General features: G+C 40.6%; 1 protein-coding gene across 1 annotated transcript in view; it reads left to right on the top strand.

Moving 5' to 3' along the window:
- Positions 1 to 21,749, top strand: part of PRSS12 (serine protease 12) — a 227,433-nt gene that overhangs the window by 104,201 nt on the left and 101,483 nt on the right. The window contains exons 5-6 of the mRNA XM_040330091.1: positions 15,461 to 15,639; positions 17,261 to 17,402. Of these exons, the coding sequence (XP_040186025.1) occupies positions 15,461 to 15,639; positions 17,261 to 17,402 (321 nt within the window). The remainder of the gene's footprint in view (positions 1 to 15,460; positions 15,640 to 17,260; positions 17,403 to 21,749) is intronic.

Here is a 21,749-nt window from a genome sequence, read left to right as displayed (position 1 = left end):
TCAGTCACTGTAAAGTCTGGCCCTGTGTTTTTCTCTCTTTGTGAATGGAGAGGAAATATACATTTTATCTTTCTCTTACCTTGCGAAGAGGAAAAACAAAGTGTGTGTAAAAAATACAAATAAAAATGAATAACAAATAAAGAATAAATACCTACATCAAGGTTTGATCTAGGTCAGTGCCAGGGTTAGTGTTTGGGTCATGTAAGGGGCAAAGGTCAGGGTCAGTATATTTTGGGCAGGATTTTTTTCAAATTAGCATCTGTGTCAGTAAATGTCAGTGTATTTTAGGTAGGAGAAAAGGAAAAGCAATATGCGCACTATTATGTACTACGGCTACAAACAACAACTGACATACACATATGTGGTATTGCTGCGATCGTCAAGAGCATGAGAATTTATTTTGGGTTGTTTTTTGGTGGTAAGTTATGGTAGTAACAAGAAATATACAGCTACATTTTGGAGCAGTTTTCCTTTGATAAAAAATAAATAAAAAATCAGGTGATATCCTTTTTCATTTACTGCCAAATGAAAGGCCAATTTGTCCTGAAAAAACAAGGTAAAATCCACCTGGATGCACAAAGTAGTTTTAGCCTTAGGCATGAAGGGGTTAGGTAAACCTAGGTTTAATACCACTTTAAGTAAACCTAGGTTTACCATATATTACTAAACTAGGAAGAAGTCTCATGTGGTGTAGGGTTCATTTTATTGCCTTTTTTTATCTATTGTTAGTATAAGAATAAGCCCTGCCCTAGCCACCTCCATCTTTATGCTGGGTACACACGGTTTGAAAATTGACTAGTTCAACGGGAACCTGGCAAATTCTGATCTGTTTGTTAGATCAGATTCTGTCGAACAGTCTTACTAGAAAATCTGCATTCGATCAGCCAGTGCAACCAATGACAAAATCTTCGCTGTCAGAATACAATAAAACAGAAGGGGACAATCCTGCATCCACAATGCTTGTATGGATACAGGAATCTGTAAAGGTTTTTTTTTTGTCCAGCCCTCTGGTTCATCAAAAAAACACATTCACAATGTGTACCCAGCTTTACGATTAAGCACGTAAGGGTAAAACTCATCAGAGAGGGACAGTCTGTAGGTGGGGACTCGTCATGTACTGTATGCGTTCTGGCTTTTTACAAAGAGTGATCTCATCTTTGTTTGGCCTCATGGTTGATGTAGTTAAGCAAACCTTTTGCTTTGCCTTGATTAACTTTAAAATGTACTATTAAACTGTGTGCACAATTACTAGGCAAGGGAGTATTTTGACTTAATCATCATTTTTATGAATATTGTCCAACTCCAAGCTGTATAAACGTGAATGCTTATTGGATTTAAAGCGGTTCTCCACCCTAAAATGGAGTCCCGCTGATCGGAACCCTCCCCCCCTCCGGTGTCACATTTGACACCTTTCAGGGGGGAGGGGGGTGCAGATACCTGTCTAAAGACAGGTATTTGCACCCACTTCCGGCCACACGCTACGGGCAAAAGACGGGTTTTTCTGACTTCCCGTCTGTCGCCCGTTGTGTGCTGGGAACACTCAGCTCCCAGCACACAGCGTGTGAGCCAATCGGCGGGCGCAGCGCGACTCGCGCATGCGCTGTAGGGAACCGGGCAGTAAAGCCGCAGCGCTTCACTTCCTGGTTCCCTCAGTGTGGATGGCGGGGGGAGCAGCAGAGAGACGAGCGATCGCTCGTGCTCTGCTGCGATCAGCGCTGGACTCCAGGACAGGTAAGTGTCCTAATATTAAAAGTCAGCAGCTGCAGTATTTGTAGCTGCTGGCTTTTAATATTTTTTCCCCATGGCACATCCGCTTTAAGTATATCAGGTGAGGTGTATTGGTGTAATGAGGAAGGGTGTGGCCAAAGGAGAGCCACACCCTATATCAAGGTGTGCATAATTATTAGGCAGCTTCTTTTCCTCAAGCAAAATGGACCAAAAAAGAGATTTAACTGACTATGAAAAATGAAACATTTTAAAAAGTCTTTCACAGGGATGCAGCACTCTTGAAATTGCTAAGATATTGGGGCGTGATCACAGAACCATAAATTGTTTTGTTGCAAATAGTTATATAACAGGGTCGCTAGAAACATGTTGAAAAAAGAAGATGCAAATTAACTGCCAAGATTTGAGAAGCATCAAATGTGAATCTGCCAGCAACCCATTATACTCCAGTGTGGTCATATTTCAAAAATGAAACCTACCTGGAGTGCCCAGAAGCCCAAGGTGTTCAGTGCTCCGAGACAAGGCCAAGATTAGGAAGGCTAAACACCGACCACCACTGAACAAGTCAAAATACTCCCTTGCCTAGTAATTGTGCACACAGTTTAATAGTACATTATAAAGTTAATCAAGGCAAAGCAAAAGGTTTGCTTAACTATATTTTTACATTTACATGGGAACAGGACCAAGGGCCCCCAAATCTTACCAAATTTCTTTGGAGAGCCTCTATGTGAGCTGGTAAAGAGGGAGCACCAAATTGATTTTTTTTTCCCACTCAGATAAGGTAGGAGGAAGATGTTTTTTCCTCATAATTAGACATTTGTTTGGCATAAAAGTGCAATACTCTAAGGCCGCGTACACACGGTCGTTCCAAACCGATGAGAATGGTCCGACGAGCCATTTCAATCGGTTCACCGCTGAAGTGGCCTGATGATCTGATGTGCGTACACACCATCGTTCCAAAAACTGATCGGGTCAGAACACGGTGATGTCAAACACACGACGTGCTGAATAAAACGAAGTTCAATGCTTCCAAGCATGCGTTGACTTGATTCTGAGCATGAACGGGTTTTGAACCGATGCTTTCTGTACTAACCATCGGTTTGGAACGATCGGGCAGCGGGCCATCGGTTCGATTTTAAAGCATGTTTTAAAATTTGGACCGAAGGACAACAGACCGATGGGCTATACACACGGTCGGTTTGGACCGATGAAACTGAACCTCGGTCCATTCTCATCGGTTTTGTCCGACCGTGTGTACGCGGCCTTACAGGTGGCATTAGGAAGCTCTTCCATCAGCCCCAAGAGTCACGCTTTAGGACATTTTATATTAAGGAAGCCTAGGGTAATTTTGATTAATTTTTAGATTTGTGTCCAGAAGAAAACAGATTATCTTTATTACTAAATCCTGGGTTCTTGGGGGTCAAAGGGAACATTTTATGGAGCTAGTAGAAAGAAAAAACTGGCATGGAAGTTTGCTTTGCCAAGTGGGGATCCAAAAAATTTAGCAGCATCAAAATTTGTAAAATAACACAAAAATATTTATTTTTTCTGATCATATTGCACGTATCTCCATGTTCTTTTCATTGTTTCCAAACTATTTTGAATCATTTTACATCTTCCATGTATAAGAAATGAGTATGTGAAAATGGGTCATTATTCATGTATTATTTCAGAGTGCTGATTCATCAGATCTACAACATAACAGTAAGGGATGAGCAATAATTCATGAAGATGTGTTTTCATGTAAAAAAATAAGACTTGTCAAAGAATGGGAAATAGAAATTAAATTAAACATAGTAACTGCAAATACTACGTGCTTGTGTTCAGTCATTACATATTGTGTACTAGTATGAGTATAAGGGACCATCTATCTGAATTACATTACCATACCTTCATGCAGTACATAATGTTATATACCAAGACGGGTTTTCAGATAATAAAATAAACATAGAAAACACTTTTATATTTTCACATTCTCATTCTTACTGTTTTTAGTTCTGTTTGTAAATCATGAACCTATTATGCCTGTCATAGATAATTTGAAAACCTGTTGTCTGTGGAAGATTCACTGCTTCTGTTTTTTTTGTGTTGAAATGCAAGCCTCTCTTCCACTTATATCCTAAAACAAAAACCAGTCAGCTTCATTGCTAAATACATCACCTTTGCTGTCAACACACAAAGAAGACTAAAAACAACGCTGAACTGCACACAATAGACTCAGTTCACTAAGATGAATGAGTCATTTTAGGCTCATTTATTTTATCTTGTGATAATTTTCTCCCAAGCAAATTAAATCCACAAAATTAAATATCACTTAAGCGTGGTTTTAGTATTTTTTGCATTAAAGTGAAACAAAAGTAAAAAACGAATTTGCCTTGATATACATACTGCATAGTTTTTATATGTATAAAAATTTTTTTCCCTATATAAGAAATACCTGGTGATCTTGCTAAAAGAGGTAGTTTCTCTAAAAGGGTGACAGCACAAAATGTATTGCAGTTAAATCACTGCAGTGTTGATATCATGCGCAGTTGCTGTAGCTGGACTACATTGACTATATTGACTACATTGATATATGATAGATACATTGAGGAGGAGGAGGGCTATTAATGTTGTCACTGCTGGTATCCTTCCTTCTCAATGGCAGTCAGTGTAGGGCATGCCCAGTTCCACACTCCTGTTGTGATTGACAGCAAATCACTTTTCACATCATTTGAGGAGAAGAGCAAGCATGGTCCAACAAGGTGCATTATTTCATAAAAAAATACCATAGGGCATCTTCTTTAATCCTGGCTCCGGTGCTCTAAGGTGGCCTTTAGCCCCTGTTATGACAACACCAGAGCAAAGAACCGAAAATCCACACCACAGGACAAGGTTAAGAAAAAAAAACTTGGCACGTGCATATGGGGAAGTTTGGAATTATTATCAGTATGCTATACAGTGCTGTTCAAAAGTTTAAGGCAGTAACAATGCTTTAAAAAAAAAATATTTTAATAGATTATTTTTATCATTTTACAAAATGCAAAGTAAGCAAACAGAAATAACCACTAAATTAAAAACAGTGGTCAGTGGAGAAGTGTCAGTTCGTAGAATGCTATCATTAAAGATATCTAAAAAGATCATTGGTAGCATGCCACTCTGCCAAGTGATAGGAGGTCAGTCTGCTACAGCTTAAGGATCCCCTTCCCAACCACTGGAAGAACCCCGGGGATCTATGGAACCCAGGATGAGGTTGGCTGATGTAGAGGGAATTGTTATCTAATTGTTGAACATTTTATTTTCCTATACATTTATAACCTGTAACCACTTTAAATAGCTTGTTTTCTTGTTCTCCTCAGGAGATCACCCATTAAACTTATATCAATCCCCTGCCTAAAGCTATACATATTTAAAAAGGGTTACCATTTTCAATCATAAAATTGTTATATCACACAGTAATAAAATACTTCATGCATTAAATGAAACCTGTGTTTTGCCCATGTAGGGTGAAGTAGCAGATTCCCTTTAATTCACCCTTTGCAGTCCAGAGTAAAGAGAGGAATAGTATAAATAAGACAGCATGGCTTACACAGGGATGACTCTCTCCTTGTCCCCATGTGACAGTGCTGGACTTATTACCAAGTACCAATACTGTTACATGAGACAGCTAATTTCTCAGAGATAAACTGCACAAACAATAACAAGTTGGAAGATCATATTGGTTCTAGTAACGACAGTTCATTTTCAAGATTTCTGGGGACAGAGGTAGCAGAGGAACTGGCTCGGTCAAAGCTAATATAGCAATAGGCCCTGATGCTATTCATCCCAGAGTTCTAAGAGAACCTTGAGTTATAGTTGTTAAACCATTAACTGATCTTTTTAATCAATCTCTTCTAACAGGAGAAGTTCCCCATGACTGGTGGACAGTTAATCTTGTTCCTATCCACAGGAAGGTCAGCAAGGTAGAAGCTGGCAATTACAGGCCAGTGAATTTAACATCAAGTTAATGGAATTACTCCTGAAAAGAAGGATAACTGATCACTTAAAAACACACCAACTTGCTGGACCCAAAGCAACACGACTTTGCTGAGGGCAGATCATATCAGACCAATCTGATTAATTTTTTTTTACTATATCACTAATGTTTTGGACCCGGGTGGTGCTGTGGACTTATCCTATCTTGATTTCAGCAAACCATTTCATACAGATCCATATAATGATCTAGAAAAAAATTGTACAAGCACGGCCTCAACCCTTGAGTCACTTAGTGGATATGCAATTGGCTAATGGTTAGATACCAGAGTGTGGTTGTAAATGGGGTTCAGTGTAAAAGAAACCAGTCACTAGTGATATACCACAAGGCTCTGTACTAGGTCATGTTCTATCTAGTGATAGAACTAAAGGTTTGTTGGGAAAGGTATGTTTTTTTCAGATGACACAAAGGTGGGTGCAATAGAGTTTATATCCCTGGAGGAGTCTGTAACATGGAACATGATTTGTCATTGCTAGAGGATTAGTCAAATCAATGGAAACTGAAGTTCAATGTTTCGAATGTAAAATAATGCACCTTGTGAAAAGGAATCTCTTGACAGTGTACAATATTGGGAGTACAGTATTGGCCAACACTACAGAGGAAAAAGATTTGGGGGTACTTTTTTTTCAGATGTTTGCAAAATGAGCAAACAGTGTGACCAGGCAGTTAGAAAAGTGAATATAATTCTAGGATGCCTCACTAGAGGGATCACCAGCAGGAGGAAGGGGGTCCTGATTCCCCCATATAGATCTTTAGTGAGACCTCATTTAGAATACTGTGTGCAGTTCTGGAGACTTCACTTACACCAAGATATTAATAAGATAGAACGAGTCCAGAGACAGGTAACAAAAATGGTGAAAGGTGTGGGGTATAAAACATATTAAGGGAGACTTCGGGAACTTAATATGTACAGTCTGGAGGAAAGAAGGGAAAGAGGAGGCATAATTGAAATCTTTAAATACATGAAGGGGGTGAATAAGGTTTAGAAGGGCAGTATTTCCAATATGAAGCCAAGATCAATAACACAGGGATATGGTTTCAAAATAGAAGAAGGACATTTTAAAGAAAGTGTTATTTAAACAAAAGAGTAGCTGATGCTTGGAATAGACCAGAGGTAGTTAATCAGTTAACAGTAAGTGGATTTAGACATGCTTGGGACAAACATAGATGTTTTCCATGGATAGAATTGTTTATAGATCATCCATAAGTTTCAGGGAAGTTTACAACCGTAGTGGGGTGTATAAACTGTAGGTGACAAATGGGCCAATTGACTGTTGGTTTAGATCAGTGGTCTCCAAACTGCGGCCCAGGGGCCAGATGTGGCCCGTTGCTTGATTTTTTCCGGCCCATGGGGTGCGTTTTTATTCATTGGCACCAATGATGGGGCAGAATTCCTCCCAATGATGGGGCAGAATTCCTCCCAATGACACCAATGATGGGGCAGAATTCCTCCCAATGATGGGGCAGAATTCCTCCCAATGATGCGGCAGAATTTCTCCCAATGACACCAACGATGGGGTCCAATGACACCAACGATGGGGTCCAATGACACCAACGATGGGGTCCAATGACACCAACGATGGGGTCCAATGACACCAATGATGGGGGATTTTGTACTCCTGATGGCCACAGTCTGTTTCCCTTAAAGTCTGGAGGACAGTAATCCGGCCCTTTGTTTAGAAAGTTTGGAGACCCCGGGTTTAGATGAAGAAAATATCAAGTATATATTTGCTAAACTAATTTGGAATATTCCCAGCCAATAGCTTTTTGTATGCCTCGCATTATATTTGTTGAGCCTTATTTTCCCTTGAAACTCAAAATTTGACCTTAACTACTTTTATTTACCCATCTGTGAAAATGCTGTTTTTTCTCACACAGTTGCTTTTATCACAAACAGTGTTATAAACACCTAGTGATGTGTTAAATGGTAAGTGTCCTCATTCACATGTGCCAGCCTTTTGCAGTACTTTGGCACAGAGTTTTACAGCATATTACATAAAATGCAGACAGAAGATATTTGGGCGTAATTAAGGCTAATTTGTTTTTCCCATGACATATGCTGTTTGTGGAGAGTTAGGGAACACTGCATATAAAGAAAGTGTAATGCATGATTGCATTTATTTTTAGCTTTCTTTAAATATGTAGTACTGTATAATATAGATTTTCTAGCTGGCTATTCACCAAGGTAATCATTAAGCCATTTCTAAAAAAAAAAAGCCTATACACAAAGGCTTTCGTTTTACAAAAAATCAGATACTTAAAAAAGAAAATTCTATACCCAAATGCATATTGTAAAAGGTGTCCATAAATGAAAGATTCAGCACTAGCTTACATTTATCAAAGATAAGTAGAATGCCCAACATATTCCAATACAGTGCCTTGCAAAAGTATTCACCCCCTTGGCTTTTTACCTATTTTGTTACATTACAGTCTTTGGTTCAATGGTTTTTAATCTGAATTATATCTGATGGATCAGAACACAATAGTCTAAGTTGGTGAAGTAAAATTAGAAAAATATAAACATAAAACTATTTTTCAGAAATAAAAAACTGATAAGTGGCATATGCATTATGTTATGAAGCCCATAAAAAGCTCTGGTGCAACCAATTACCTTCAGAAGTCACATAATTAGTGAAATGATGTTGACCTGTGTACAATCTTAGGCCGCGTACACACGATCGGTTAAACCGATGAGAACGGTCTGATGGACAGTTTCCATCGGCCCAAACCGATCGTGTGTGGGCGCCATCGGTTATTTAACCATCGGTTAAAAAAAAGCCAACTTGTTTTAAATTTAACCGATGGATTCCTAACCGATACAAAACAAGCCAGATCTTCAAAATATTTTTTTTTATTGGGAATTGGGAAGCCACAGTCTGCCTTTCCTGTGGCGTGGAAGGAAACTGTGGAGTCAAACAAAAATAAAAATTAGTACTTTGGCACATAAACATTGCAATCACAATACAAAAGACATCCTTGTCCAACATCAGTATAACATTTATTAGTGGAGTGAGAATTTCATGCCAAAACTAAAATAGGCCTACTTATCAGACTCCTCACCCCTCTGATGGGCCATTAAATATTTTAAGGGGGGGGGGGTGTTCTAGCTGAGTTTGGGCCCAGAAAAAAAATCCCTCTAGCACTCGGCCTGAATTGAATGTGAAAATAAAAAAGGGACACATTTTAAGGGGGGGGGGCAGAGCTACAATGGAGCAGACAAAAAGAAGTTGGAAACAGACTAGGCTAAGTGTGTTTGGGCCTAGGATAGCATGCTGGACAGGTCAGTGAAGGAAAATATGCATGTAGGCCAAAAAAAGGAGCAAGGAAAGCTTACAACATGCATGGGGACAAATGGGACATTCACAGCATATTACAATCATGGTAATTAGGGAATGATGCAAGAAATACAAGACATTAGCATACATTAACCACTTGGGATCCGCGCTATGGATGAAAGACGTCCACAGCGCGGCTCTCAAGTGCCGGGTGGACGTCCCTGGACGTCCTGTTGTTGTTGTTCCCTGTGCGCGCCGCTGGGGGCGCGCAGCGGAGAAACAACGTGCCCAGCGCATCGCTCGGGAGCCGATGCGTGTGCCTGGCGGGCGCGATGTCCACCAGACACCCGTGATCGTCGGTGACAGAGCAGGACGTGGAGCTCTATGTGTAAACACAGAGCTCCACGTGCTGTCAGGGAGAGAGGAGACCGATCTGTGTCCCTTTACATAGGGACACAGCATCGGTCACCTCCTCCAGTCAGTCCCCTCCCCCCACACAGTAAGAACACACCCAGGGAATACATTTAACCCCTTCCTCACCCCCTAGTGTTAACCCCTTCACTGCCAGTCACATTTATACAGTAATTAGTGCATTTTTATAGCACTGATCGCTGTATAAATGTGAATGGTCCCAAAATTGTGTCAAAAGTGTTCGATACGTCCGCCGCAATATCGCAGGCCTAAAAAAAAAAACGCAAATCGCCGCCATTACTAGTAAAAAAAAAAAAAAATCATAAATCTATCCCCTATTTTGTAGGCGCTATAACTTTTGCGCAAACCAATCAATATATGCTTATTGCGATTTTTTTAAACAAAAATATGTAGAAGAATACGTATCGGCCTAAACCGAGGGAATTTTTTTTTTTTTTTTTTTTAAATTGGGATATTATTATAACAAAAAGTAAAAAATATTGTGTTTTTTTTCAAAATTTACATTTTTTTATGTTTATAGCGCAAAAACAAAAATCGCAGAGGTGATCAAATACCACCAAAAGAAAGCTCTATTTGTGGGGAAAAAATGATAAAAATATAATTTGGGTACAGTGTTGTATGACCGTGCAATTGTCATTCAAAATGCGTCAGCGCTGAAAGCTGAAAATTGGTCTGGGCACGAAGGGGGTTTAAGTGCCCAGTAATGAAGTGGTTAAAGACATAGATTGTGATGTGAAAGGAGACAACTTACCTTAATATAGACCTTCTGCATCACTTGTATGATGGCAGAACACTTAAAACAGAAAGCAACCAAGTACAGCAAGGCCTGTGAAGAACGAACTGAAAAACAGAAATCGAGCGGACAGGAACGCACTGCAAAACAGATACGACCTGACTGCAAGCACTGAAAGACAGATACGAACCCACAAGCACAAACTGAACCCGAAAAAACTATCTGCAAAGCACGGAGACTGAAAAGCGCGAATCAGCTCTAACCAAACTTTTACTAACATGCGGTAACATGGAATCAGCAAAAGCAGCTCCAAGGGTGGCGCCATTGGATTTGACCTTCCCCTTTATAGTGCCGTTGTACGTGGTTTACGTGACTGCGTTCTGACACAATCGTTTTTTTTAACCGATGGTGTGTAGGCGCGACTGACCATCAGTCAGCTTCATCAGTTAACCGATGGAAAAATACATCAGACCATTCTCATCGGATGGACCGATAGCGTGTACAGGGCATAAGTGTCACATGATCTGTCATTACTTATACACACCTTTTTGAAAGGCCCCAGAGACTGCAAAACCTAAACAAGAGGCATCACTAACCAAACACTGCCATGAAGACCAGGGAGCTCTCCAAAAATGTAAGGGACAATGTTGTTGAGAAGTACAAATCAGGGTTAGGTTATAAAAAAATATCCAAATCTTTGATGATCCCTAGGAGCACCATCAAATCTATCATAACCAAATGGAAAGAACATGGCACAACAGCAAACATGCACAGAGACCTAAGGTAACCCTGGAGGAGCTGCAGAGTTCCACAGCAGAGACTGGAGTATCTGTACATAGGATGACAATAAGCCGTACGCTCCATAGAGTTGGGCTTTATGGCAGAGTGGCCAGAAGAAAGACATTACTTTCAGCAAAAAATAAAATGGCATGTTTTGAGTTTGTGAAAAGTCATGTAGGAGACTCCCAAAATGTATGGAGGAAGGGGCTCTGGTCTGATGAGACTAAAATTTTACTTTTTGGCCATTAAAGAAAACGCTATGTCTGGCGCAAACCCAGCACATCACATCACCCAAAGAACACCATCCCCACAGGGAAACATGGTGGTGGCAGCATCATTCTGTGGGGATGTTTTTTAGCAGTCGGGACTGAGAAACTGGTCAGAGTTGAGGGAAAGATGGATGGTGCAAAATACAGGGATATTCTTGAGCAAAACCTGTACCGCAATGACCCCAAATTCACTACTAAAGCAACACTTGAGTGGTTTAAGGGGAAACATGTAAATGTGTTGGAATGGCCTAGTCAAAGCCCAGACCTCAATCCAGTAGAAAATCTGTGGCCAGACTTAAAGATTGCTGTTCACAAGGGCAAACCATCCAACTTAAAGGAGCTGGAGCAGTTTTTCAAAGAGGAATGGGCAAAAATCCCAGTGGTAAAAAAGGTGGCTCTACAAAGTATTGACTTTAGGTGGGGTAAATAGTTATGCACATTGACTTGTTATGTTATTTTGTCCTATTTGTTGTTTGCTTCACAATAATAAGAAAAAAAATCTTCAAATTTGTAAATCAAATGATGCAAATCCCCAAACAATCCATGTTAATTCCAGGTTGTGAGGCAACAAAACACGAAAAATGCCAAGGGGGTGAATACTTTTGCAAGGCACTGTAATCTCTCCTTTAATCAATACACCATGACCAGGAATGCAAGGGGAATGTTTCTCAAAGTGATTGCTCAGCAGACCTCTTAGACCTGGATGGATGGGTGTGTTTGCTGTGAATATTAACCACTTGCTGACCGCCCTGCAGCAGATTTACTGATTTGTCACAGCAGAAGCCGCTCATTGGGTGCTGGCCAATGGATGTCTGCCAGCACCCGCTGATCACCGAGGAAAGACACAGGATGGAGCTCTGCCTATGTAAACAAGGAAGAGCTCTGTCCTGACAATGGGGAAGTGGTGGATTTTCTTTCCCTGCAAAGCATCAGTTAGTGTCAGAATGTCCACCTCAATATAGCAGTCTTGCTATAAGTTGCTGATTGCCACCATTACTAGTAAAAAATGCAAGTACTGTATATATCCTATCCTATAACCTTTGTGCAAACCAATCATTATACACCTTTTTTTTTTACCAAGTAGTTATTTTTTTATTGGATATGTTTTTTTTTTGGTTTATAATGCAAAAAATAAAAAAGCAGAGGTGATCAAATACCTCCAAAGGAAAGCTCTATTTGTGGGGAAAAATAGAAATGTTATTTGGGTACAGTGTTGCACGACCACGCAATTGTTAGTTAAAGTAACGGGGGGGGGGGGGGGGGTTGTAAATATTCCAGAGGTCAATGGTTCAAAATAAATTAAAAAAGCATTTTCAGTTCGTGGTGCTCAGATACATTAGGTCCCACTTTAATTGTTCATCAAAGGCAAATCTCCCACAATGTTCTAGAATCTCTACATGTTTCAAATGGAAATATGGGATCCACTATGTCAAAAGTGTCTGCTACCTACAAGGGTATAGATGTTGTCATGTTTGCACGAGTTATATTATTAATTTCCATTTATATGGGGAATTAAAACATTTATATATTTCCTCCCAAATTTTCCTATTAGTGTGCAAAATCAGTTGGAAGTAGTTAGTAGTGAACTTTTGACATGCTTTTCACAACATTTTGTTTTAGATGTAGTGATGTGTGTTCTAACTGTATAATTATTGGATAATTGACACAATAATTTATGAACAGTGCTACCCATCTCATGACTGCAGAATAATTAAAAGTAGTTGGGTCCATCTGTTGTTATTTTGCTCATGATGTGTGACTGATATATCTTTGCAGAAACAGGTGGAACCATTTGCATAGAGAATAGTATGTCAAACAAGACAGACCTTTATGAATGTTGAATTATTTTATCATTTTATAACACAAACCAGTTATGAGTCTGACTTTAGAATTTGAAGTTAATCTCTTAATCTCTGTTTTTCACTATTTAAGACTTTTCCTTGCCCCATAATTACATCCACTACCAAGAGCCTGTGTTGTAGAGTTTCTATAGTTCTTTTTTTTTTAAAGTTTACTTTATAATTAAGTTGGTTCGTTTTCGAATTCTAAAAGTTTTATTTAGGGAGTTAGGGAGAGTGGCGGTTAAAGAAGCCTTTTTTTGCTATTTTTGTATTTATTTCAATGAGGATTTTCTTACTAAACTTGAGTACAATGCTGTTCACAGTTGTCTTCTGTCACATACGGTATTACACCCTCCCTGAGCTATCTACTCCAAACCATGCACCTCTGGCTACTTCATCTCTGTCTGTATAATGCTTAAAAAAGCCTATAAAGAATTTAACAACATGTTCAGTAATATGTGTTTTCAAAGATCAATCAAACATCTACCATTTTTTAAAATACAATATTTGTTTCTACCTTCTTTTTTCACTTTTAATCTTTATTGCATTTCAACAAGGACAGTACATAACAAAACAATAGATAGCATATTATTATCAGAACAGTGCAGCACAATTCTTTACATATACACTCTTAAAAACATTGCACAAAATAAAATTATATAAAAAGATTATATAAAAAATCTGTGTTCAATAGTCTCTTATATATATATATATATATATATATATATATATATATATACACACTATATATATATATATATATATATATATATATATATATATATATATATATGTGTATATATATATATATATATATATATATATATATATATATATATGTATATATATATATATATATATATATATATATATATATATATATATATATATATATATATATATATATATATATATATATATATATATATATTCTTTTCGGAAATCACACCACTGTGTCTTGAACAAGTGACAGTGCTAAAATCTTCAGCAGTAGTCTCTCTGCAGTAATCAGACAAGCCCCATCCTAAGTCAGAGCAATGCATTCAGCAAACAGCCTTAGCTTTGCTGAATGCAGGGCTAAAGCCAGTGGCGGCACATCCATTAGGGGCCCAGGGGCGCCACCCTCCTAATAATGCGTCCGGCCCCCTAATCTACATGCGGGGCGCCGGACACATGTATTCCAATGTTTTTTATTTTTTTAAAGCACATGATTAGAGCCTAAAGCTGCGCCCAGAGCCAACCCAGTCCTGATTGGCCAAAAGGAGAATCAATCCTATTGGCCTAGAAAGAGGGATGAGACACACGGCCACCATGAGGAGATGCACGAGAAGCCACCGCCCGTCGACCAGAAGGAAGTACCACTAGATGGGGTAAGTGCGGAGCTGACTGACCAGCCTGGCTAAAGGTCTGACCTAGCAGGGGGGTTTGTTGGCAGTGGCGGCTGGTGCTCCATTTTTTGGGTGGAAGGCGACTAACAAACCCACCCCTCCCCCCACCCACTCGCCAGCTTCGCAAGCCCGCCAGCCCCTCACTTACCCCATCCAGGTCGTGGGCGTCTTCCCCGGCTTCCCTGGCTTCTACTCCTGGCCAATCCAATCATTTCTCCTCCTGGCCAATCTGGTCTTAGGACCTGCTTCCTGTCCTGATTGGCCAGGAGGAGAAGCAGGAAGGCAATTGCGAAAGTTGATTCGCTAATGTCACAAGTGGGTGGGCTCGGGACGTAGTGCCCTGCGTGCCGAGCCCAACCTTTTTGAAGTCAATTAGAGCCTTTGGCTCTAATCATGTTCTTAAAAAAATGAAGATTTGGGGCCGGCGCATAGAGATTAGGGGGGTGACGCCCCTTATTGACCGACCACCGCTTTTTGTCGGACTTCTTCAGAGAGTAAGTGTCCCACTCTGCAGCATGCTGACAAAAACTAGGCTGTTTTACTCAGCATATAACTGCTTCATGAAGAATACAAACTGCAAGACAGACTGCTGCTTCTCCATAGAGAGTAGGGGTCCCATCCATGAGCTGCTTGCAGGGGACAGGCTTTGCTACTCAGGCTACAGCTTTAGAAAAAAAAATCACTATACGATATTGAAAAATGTTTGTTCTGATTCACATGGAATGTGCTTAGCTGATTCAAATTGAGAGTTGAATCAATGAGAGGAGACAGAATGCTCACAGAGAATATTTCTCTTTTTGGTGGCCTGTACAATAGAAATATAACCCTGCATGTAGAGCAAAATGCTGTTTTCTATCCGATTTCACTAAAATAATCACGACTTATCACCATTCATCATTCAGGTGTGCATGGGGCTTGGGGCAGTGTGATGTCAAAGTTTATACTGTGGATCCTACATTGTAACATATTCTGGTTGACACTCACCTATATTGGTTTAATCCACAGGGGTATTGCTAAGGCATGGAATCAGGCTCATTTTGGAGAAGGCACTGGTCCTATATTGCTGGATGAAGTACAATGCACAGGAAATGAGCTGTCTATAGAGGACTGTCAGCTCAGTACATGGGGTGAACACAACTGTGGACACAATGAAGATGCTGGAGTCTCCTGTACACCACTGGCAGGTATCCCATTTTGGTAGAAAAGTGAAATTGATGTTTAAAAATGTTTAAACATTTGTTTTAATTTTATAGTGGAATAGCTCATTATAAGAGCATTACCAATATTTGTATTTGTCCAAATAAAGTCTCACACCTTTTTCTTTTTATATCACTGTATCACATTTATTATTATGCACTTGAAAATACCAGAAATTACCCATTTGTTTTAATAGAAATTATTTCCCTGCTCTCCCACTCCAGTGCTCTGTGCTCCATGTCTTAGATCAGAACTTGGCATTTTATGGGCACCAGGCCACATCGGGCCCCTTGGCTGTTCCTATCCAGTCTGCGATGCTTCCACTGTGAAGCTGACAGGCTTCGAGAGACATGCTGCTAGATGTCCATGTGGAGAGCTGCAAGCACTTGACCTGTGCTAGTGTGACCAGGACTGAAAGGGTTGAGGAGATAACTAGCAGAGCTACAAGCACTTAAAGGAGATTGGTATAGCCGGGGGGCTCAGTCCAGGCTAGAGAGTGGGGATGTCTCCTAGTCAAACATGTTGCCTAAGGCCCTGTACACACGAGGAGACATGTCCGATGAAATCGGTCCGCGGACCGTTTTCATCGGACATGTCTCCTGGGATATTTTGTTCTGATGTGTGTACACACCATCAGACCAAAATCCCCGCGGACAGAGAACGCAGTGACGTGGCGGTGACGGCGACGTGCGCAAACCAGGAAGTTCAATGCTTCCACGCATGCGTCGAATCAATTTGATGCATGCGCGGGATTTCGGTCCACTGGTTAGACATACTGACCAGCGGACATGTCCGACAGACAGGTTTCCAGCGGACAAGTTTCTAAGCATGCTAAGAAACTTTTGTCCGCTGGAAAATGGTCCGATAGGCCGTTCACACGACCGAACATGTCCGATGAAACTGGTCCGCGGACCAGTTTCATCGGACATGTTCGGTCGTGTGTACGGGGCCTTAGAGACATCTCAGCACTTTACAGCCACTCTGCTACCCAGCCTACTTCATTTTGTTAGCGTCAGAACCAAGCCTGCATGATGCAAACCACAGGAGCTGTGTATTAATTCTTCATGCCAGGATCTGCAGAAATCCCAGCTGTACTGATCTTAGGCTCTCTCCTTGCAGCTCTGCCAGTTATCTCCCTGAGCTTGTCAGTAACACAGCGCCACTCAGAATGGCAGCTCAGTTATTTAACCCCTGTGCCTGTTAGCTCCCTCGCTGCTTCTTCTAGCCTACCCTACAACGACATTGTGACCAGCAGATTAGCAGAGGACATTTCTTCACTGCTGTCCCTAATACCAATGAGTGCGCACACTATTTCATGAGCAGTTGTACCTATTATTCCTAGTGCCAAGTATTTGTTTTCTAGGTTCAAAATTCACATTGAGCAGAATTACATTCAGCCTATAGTTTTATAAAACTGTATTATGCAAAATGATGAGCTAATGTTTACCAGATGCAGCATTTGATCTGATTTTTCTATTTTTTAATGCTAGTTTGTATATTTTTAGAAATATGCCAAACTGAATATTGTTTTACCTAGATATGTTTTTTTTTACTTAATATTATGCAGAGTGGTGTCCCATTAATTTAGCCTATAAATGTTTCATGCAGATGGTTCCATTAGACTAGCAGGAGGTAAAGGTAGCCATGAAGGACGTCTAGAAGTGTTCCATACGGCACAGTGGGGAACAGTATGTGATGACGGGTGGAATGACATGAATACGCACGTTGTTTGCCGCCAGCTTGGATTTAAGTAAGATTGGTAAATAATGGTTATATGTAAAAAATAGGATATAATGCAAAAGTCTGCACTTCAGATAGTTAATTTAAATATTTGTTTGGCCTAGATGGTTACTGCATTAGTGTATCAAAATAAAAGAGAGTACACACTATTAAAGTTTAAAACATATTTAAAAAAAAAAGAAGCAAATTCGTTAATTTATGCATCTCCTTCATGCCGCAATGCTGCAGTAAAATAGAAAAAAAAAGAAAAAAGATGCCTGTATGTTGAATTGCTTCTTTTATGTCTCAAGCCTCGTACACATGACCATTTTCTCAGCAAAAAACAGCAAGAAAACTGCTTCTTGCCGAGATTACTGTTCGTGTGTGTACGAGGCTTTCAGGTTTCTCGTCAGGAAATCTGGCCAGAATCTCGTTGAGAAAAAAAGAGAACCCGAGAGTGTGTATACTTACCTGTTGCCGTGGAAACCCATGCATGCTCGAAATGACTTTGACGCATGCGCGGTAGCTTCCACGGCATAGGTAGATGGCGGCGATGGCATCGAATGTGACGAGCGCATGCTCGTCGTACGCAATGACGTCACCGCGTTCCTTCCTTTCAAGAGAGCCCCGGTTCTTTTGAAACGAGAGTCTGTACACTCGGGCGGCAAGAGTTTCTTGCCAAGAATCTCGTCAGGGAAAACAATGTTTTTTTCTGACGAGATTCTTGCCCGTGTGTACAGGGCTTTAGGGTTTCTGACAGGTACCACAAATTTTGTTATGCAGGTACCACTCAGTTCCACATTTAAAATGACATTACTTTGCTTGTTCAATTTTTGAGGCAGTGGGGAGGGGGGGGTTGGTAAGAAGAACTCCTCCCTTAAATTCCCCAGAATATAGAAACTGTACAAGGGCTGTAATGAAGGTAATGCGAAAGTGGGTATAACGTTTTTATTAACTTACGTAGGTCGATCAATTTTCACATCCTGGTAGAGTAATGCCCTGTACATTTGCCCTGAAAATTTTCGATGGGCTAAAATCCGATGGAATTTTCCGTTGGAATTCTGTTAAAGCTGTCTTGCATACACACTGTCAGACCAAATTCCGACCGCCAAAAATGCGTTGACGTAAAACACTATGACGAGCCGAGAAAAATTAAGTTTAATGCTTCCGAGCATGCGTCAAATTGATTTTGAGCATGCGTGGGTTTTTCTCCGTCGGAGTTCCACACAGACAATCGGATTTTCCGATAGGATTTTTTTCCATCTGAAAAAAATAAAACATGTTCTATTTCTAAACTCAGATGGAAAAAAGTCAGATGGGGCCCACACAAGGTCGGAATATCCAAAGAAAAGATTCTGTCTGACTTTTTTCATTTTAAATTCTGATCGTGTGTACAAGGCATAACTCTTCCTCTACACAATGGTACTGATCAGCATACTCTGCATCACAAGTGATGCATTTGCACCATCATTGAACCCAACTCTTAAATCCTCTTTAAAAAATATTAGGTGTTAATGGTTGTACCCATTTTTTCGCATCTACTTTTACCTTATTTGTGGCTGGCTTTTGAACTACTTAGGCCTTGGGGATGAGATGTGATGCCATACCCCTGTTACCAGATCTGCGAAAAACTTGTCTTCAATGGCTTCAAATGTTTCCAGCAGATGCTGGTTTTCCATTCTTAACCACTACAGATCCGCGCTATAGACAAAAGACGTCTGCTGCGCGGACCTGAAGTGCCGAGTGGACGTCTTTAGACGTCCTTTGTTTACATTACCCGCGCGCGCCACTGGGGGGCGCGCAGCGGGTAAACACTGTCCCGGCGCATCGCTGGGAAGCCGATGCGTGTACCTGGCGGCCGTGATGTCCGCCGGGTACACGCGATCGTCGGTGACAGCAGGGACGTGGAGCTCTGTGTGTAAACACAGAGCTCCACGTGCTGTCAGAGGAGAGGAGACCGATCTGTGTCCCTTGTACATAGAGACACAGCATCGGTCACCTCCCCCAGTCACCCCCCTCCCCCACACAGTTAGAACACACCCAGGGAATACATTTAACCCCTTCCTCACCCCCTAGTGTTAACCCCTTCCCTACCAGTCACATTTATACAGTAATTAGTGCATTTTTATAGCACTGATCGCTGTATAAGTGTGAAGGGTCCCAAAATTGTGTCAAAAGTGTCCGATATGTCCGCCGCAATATCGTAATATCGCAGGCCTGACAAAAAAAATTGCAGATCGCCGCCATTACTAGTAAAAAATTAAAAATAAAAATAAATAAATCATAAATCTATCCCCTATTTTGTAGGCGCTATAACTTTTGCGCAAACCAATCAATAAACGCTTATTGCGATTTGTTTTAACAAAAATATGTAGAAGAATACGTATCAGCCTAAACCGAGGAAAATTAAAAAAAAAAAAAAAAAAAAAGGGATATTATTATAACAAAAAGTAAAAAATATTGTGTTTTTTTTCAAAATTTTCGGTGTTTTTCTGTTTATAGCGCAAAAAATAAAAATCGCATAGATGATCAAATACAACCAAAAGAAAGCTCTATGTGTGGGGAAAAAATGATAAAAATATAATTTGGGTACAGTGTTGTATGACCGCGCAATTGTCATTCAAAATGCGTCAGCGCTGAAAGCTGAAAATTGGTCTGGACACGAAGGGGGTTTAAGTGCCCAGTAATGAAGTGGTTAAACTATCCATCTTTATCCATCTGTGCACATCGCTCATGTCAATGGTGAGATCTTCATAACAGTGTTTTTCAACCTTTTTTCAGTCAAGGCACAATCTTAAGGCACCCATTCTAAAATATAAAACACTAAACTAATAGATTTACATATTGCAGCAGTATCCACACACGTAGGACATCGAACGTTAGAGGTGGTTTATTCCTCCACCTTTGCACATTGGTACTGACTACTATTCCAAACTTTATCTTCTCCCTTTGTTTCTTCCCCTCACTCTGCTAATGTGACCCCAGTGCTGACAGAGAGCAGCAGGAAAGGGGCAAACAAGAATTATGTCAGGCAACCGACGTCCTCATTATCAACCGATGGCGTCATCAGTTGTTAGGATTCCAGCAGCTGGCCTGCATGGTGCTAAAAGTTTGTAATTCTGCACAACAAAAACTTGTGCATTTGTGTAAAAGGCAGACTTGATCCACCCACTGGTTTGTTAACAATTTTGGGGCAGTTTTAGGCACCTCTAAAAACCCAGATGGCACCTCAGGGTGACATGGAACCCTGGTTGAAAAGGGGTGGCATAATACAACACAAATAATTCATGTTGCTTTAATAGGCATTTCCTTGCCCTCCCTGAGAAAGGAGTTTCTTTATCCATAACCTTGTACATTTTCCCCCATTTTTTTTGGACAATTGAGAACAATTTTTAGGTGTTTTGCCAAGGCACCCTTGAAGAACCCAGAAGGCACCCCAGGGTACCATGGCACCCTGGTTGAAAAAAATGCTGCTAGGGCTACAGTAATTAGTATGTGGGCCCACACATGCTTCAGGTCACACACTCGATCTTATTTTCAGACAAGATCTGGAAATAAACATTTTGGGAAAATGAACCATTGCCATGGACAGATCACCATGCAATTAAATTCATAATTTCCAAAATCCCTCCCTTAACAAAAACATCAAAACCAGTGACAACACACTGGACTAGATGTCAGAAGAAGCTCCATTCGGAACTCTTCAAAACCACATTAGGGAAAAAAATAAAAACAATTCAAACACATCAAACGGCCTCAGAAACACTGGATGCCATAAACACAGCCCTATTACAGTCAGCCGACTTAATAGCGCCAAAACGTAAAACCGGCATCCGGAAAAACAACGCCAGCTGGTTTAACAACCAGCTGTCGTTACTGAAGCAAGAGCGCAGAAGGGCGGAAGCCACCTGGAAAAGGAGCTCGTCAGAGGAAAACCTCACCATCTACAAGGTAATAACAAGAAAATACCACAAAGAAATCTTCAAAGCCAAGAAAAATTACTTTTCCAAGGCTATCAACAGCGCCCTAAACCGCCCCCGCGAACTCTTCAAGCTGGTCACTCAGACCATGAATCCAGGATGTCTTGAAGCCCCCAATTCGGATACCCAAGAATTTTGCAATGAATTATCGGATTACTTCATTAATAAAATTGAGAGAATCCGGGAAAGCATTCAGCAAAACAATACCCCCCTCAGCCCCCCTCGCAATTATTCACACAATACTCATAGAAATTCCCCACAATCAGCCATCGATGCCACTAAAAATATCATCGGTACTTTGCGGAACAGCACAGCGCCAAATGATATTATCCCCACCAAACTGCTGAAGGAATGTGCCGACATCCTGGCACCTCCTATCACGCAGCTTATAAACCAGT

This window comes from Rana temporaria, chromosome 1 (genome assembly GCF_905171775.1).
Source record: "Rana temporaria chromosome 1, aRanTem1.1, whole genome shotgun sequence".
Lineage (NCBI taxonomy): Eukaryota > Metazoa > Chordata > Amphibia > Anura > Ranidae > Rana > Rana temporaria.
This window is presented reverse-complemented; position numbering and strand designations above follow the sequence as displayed.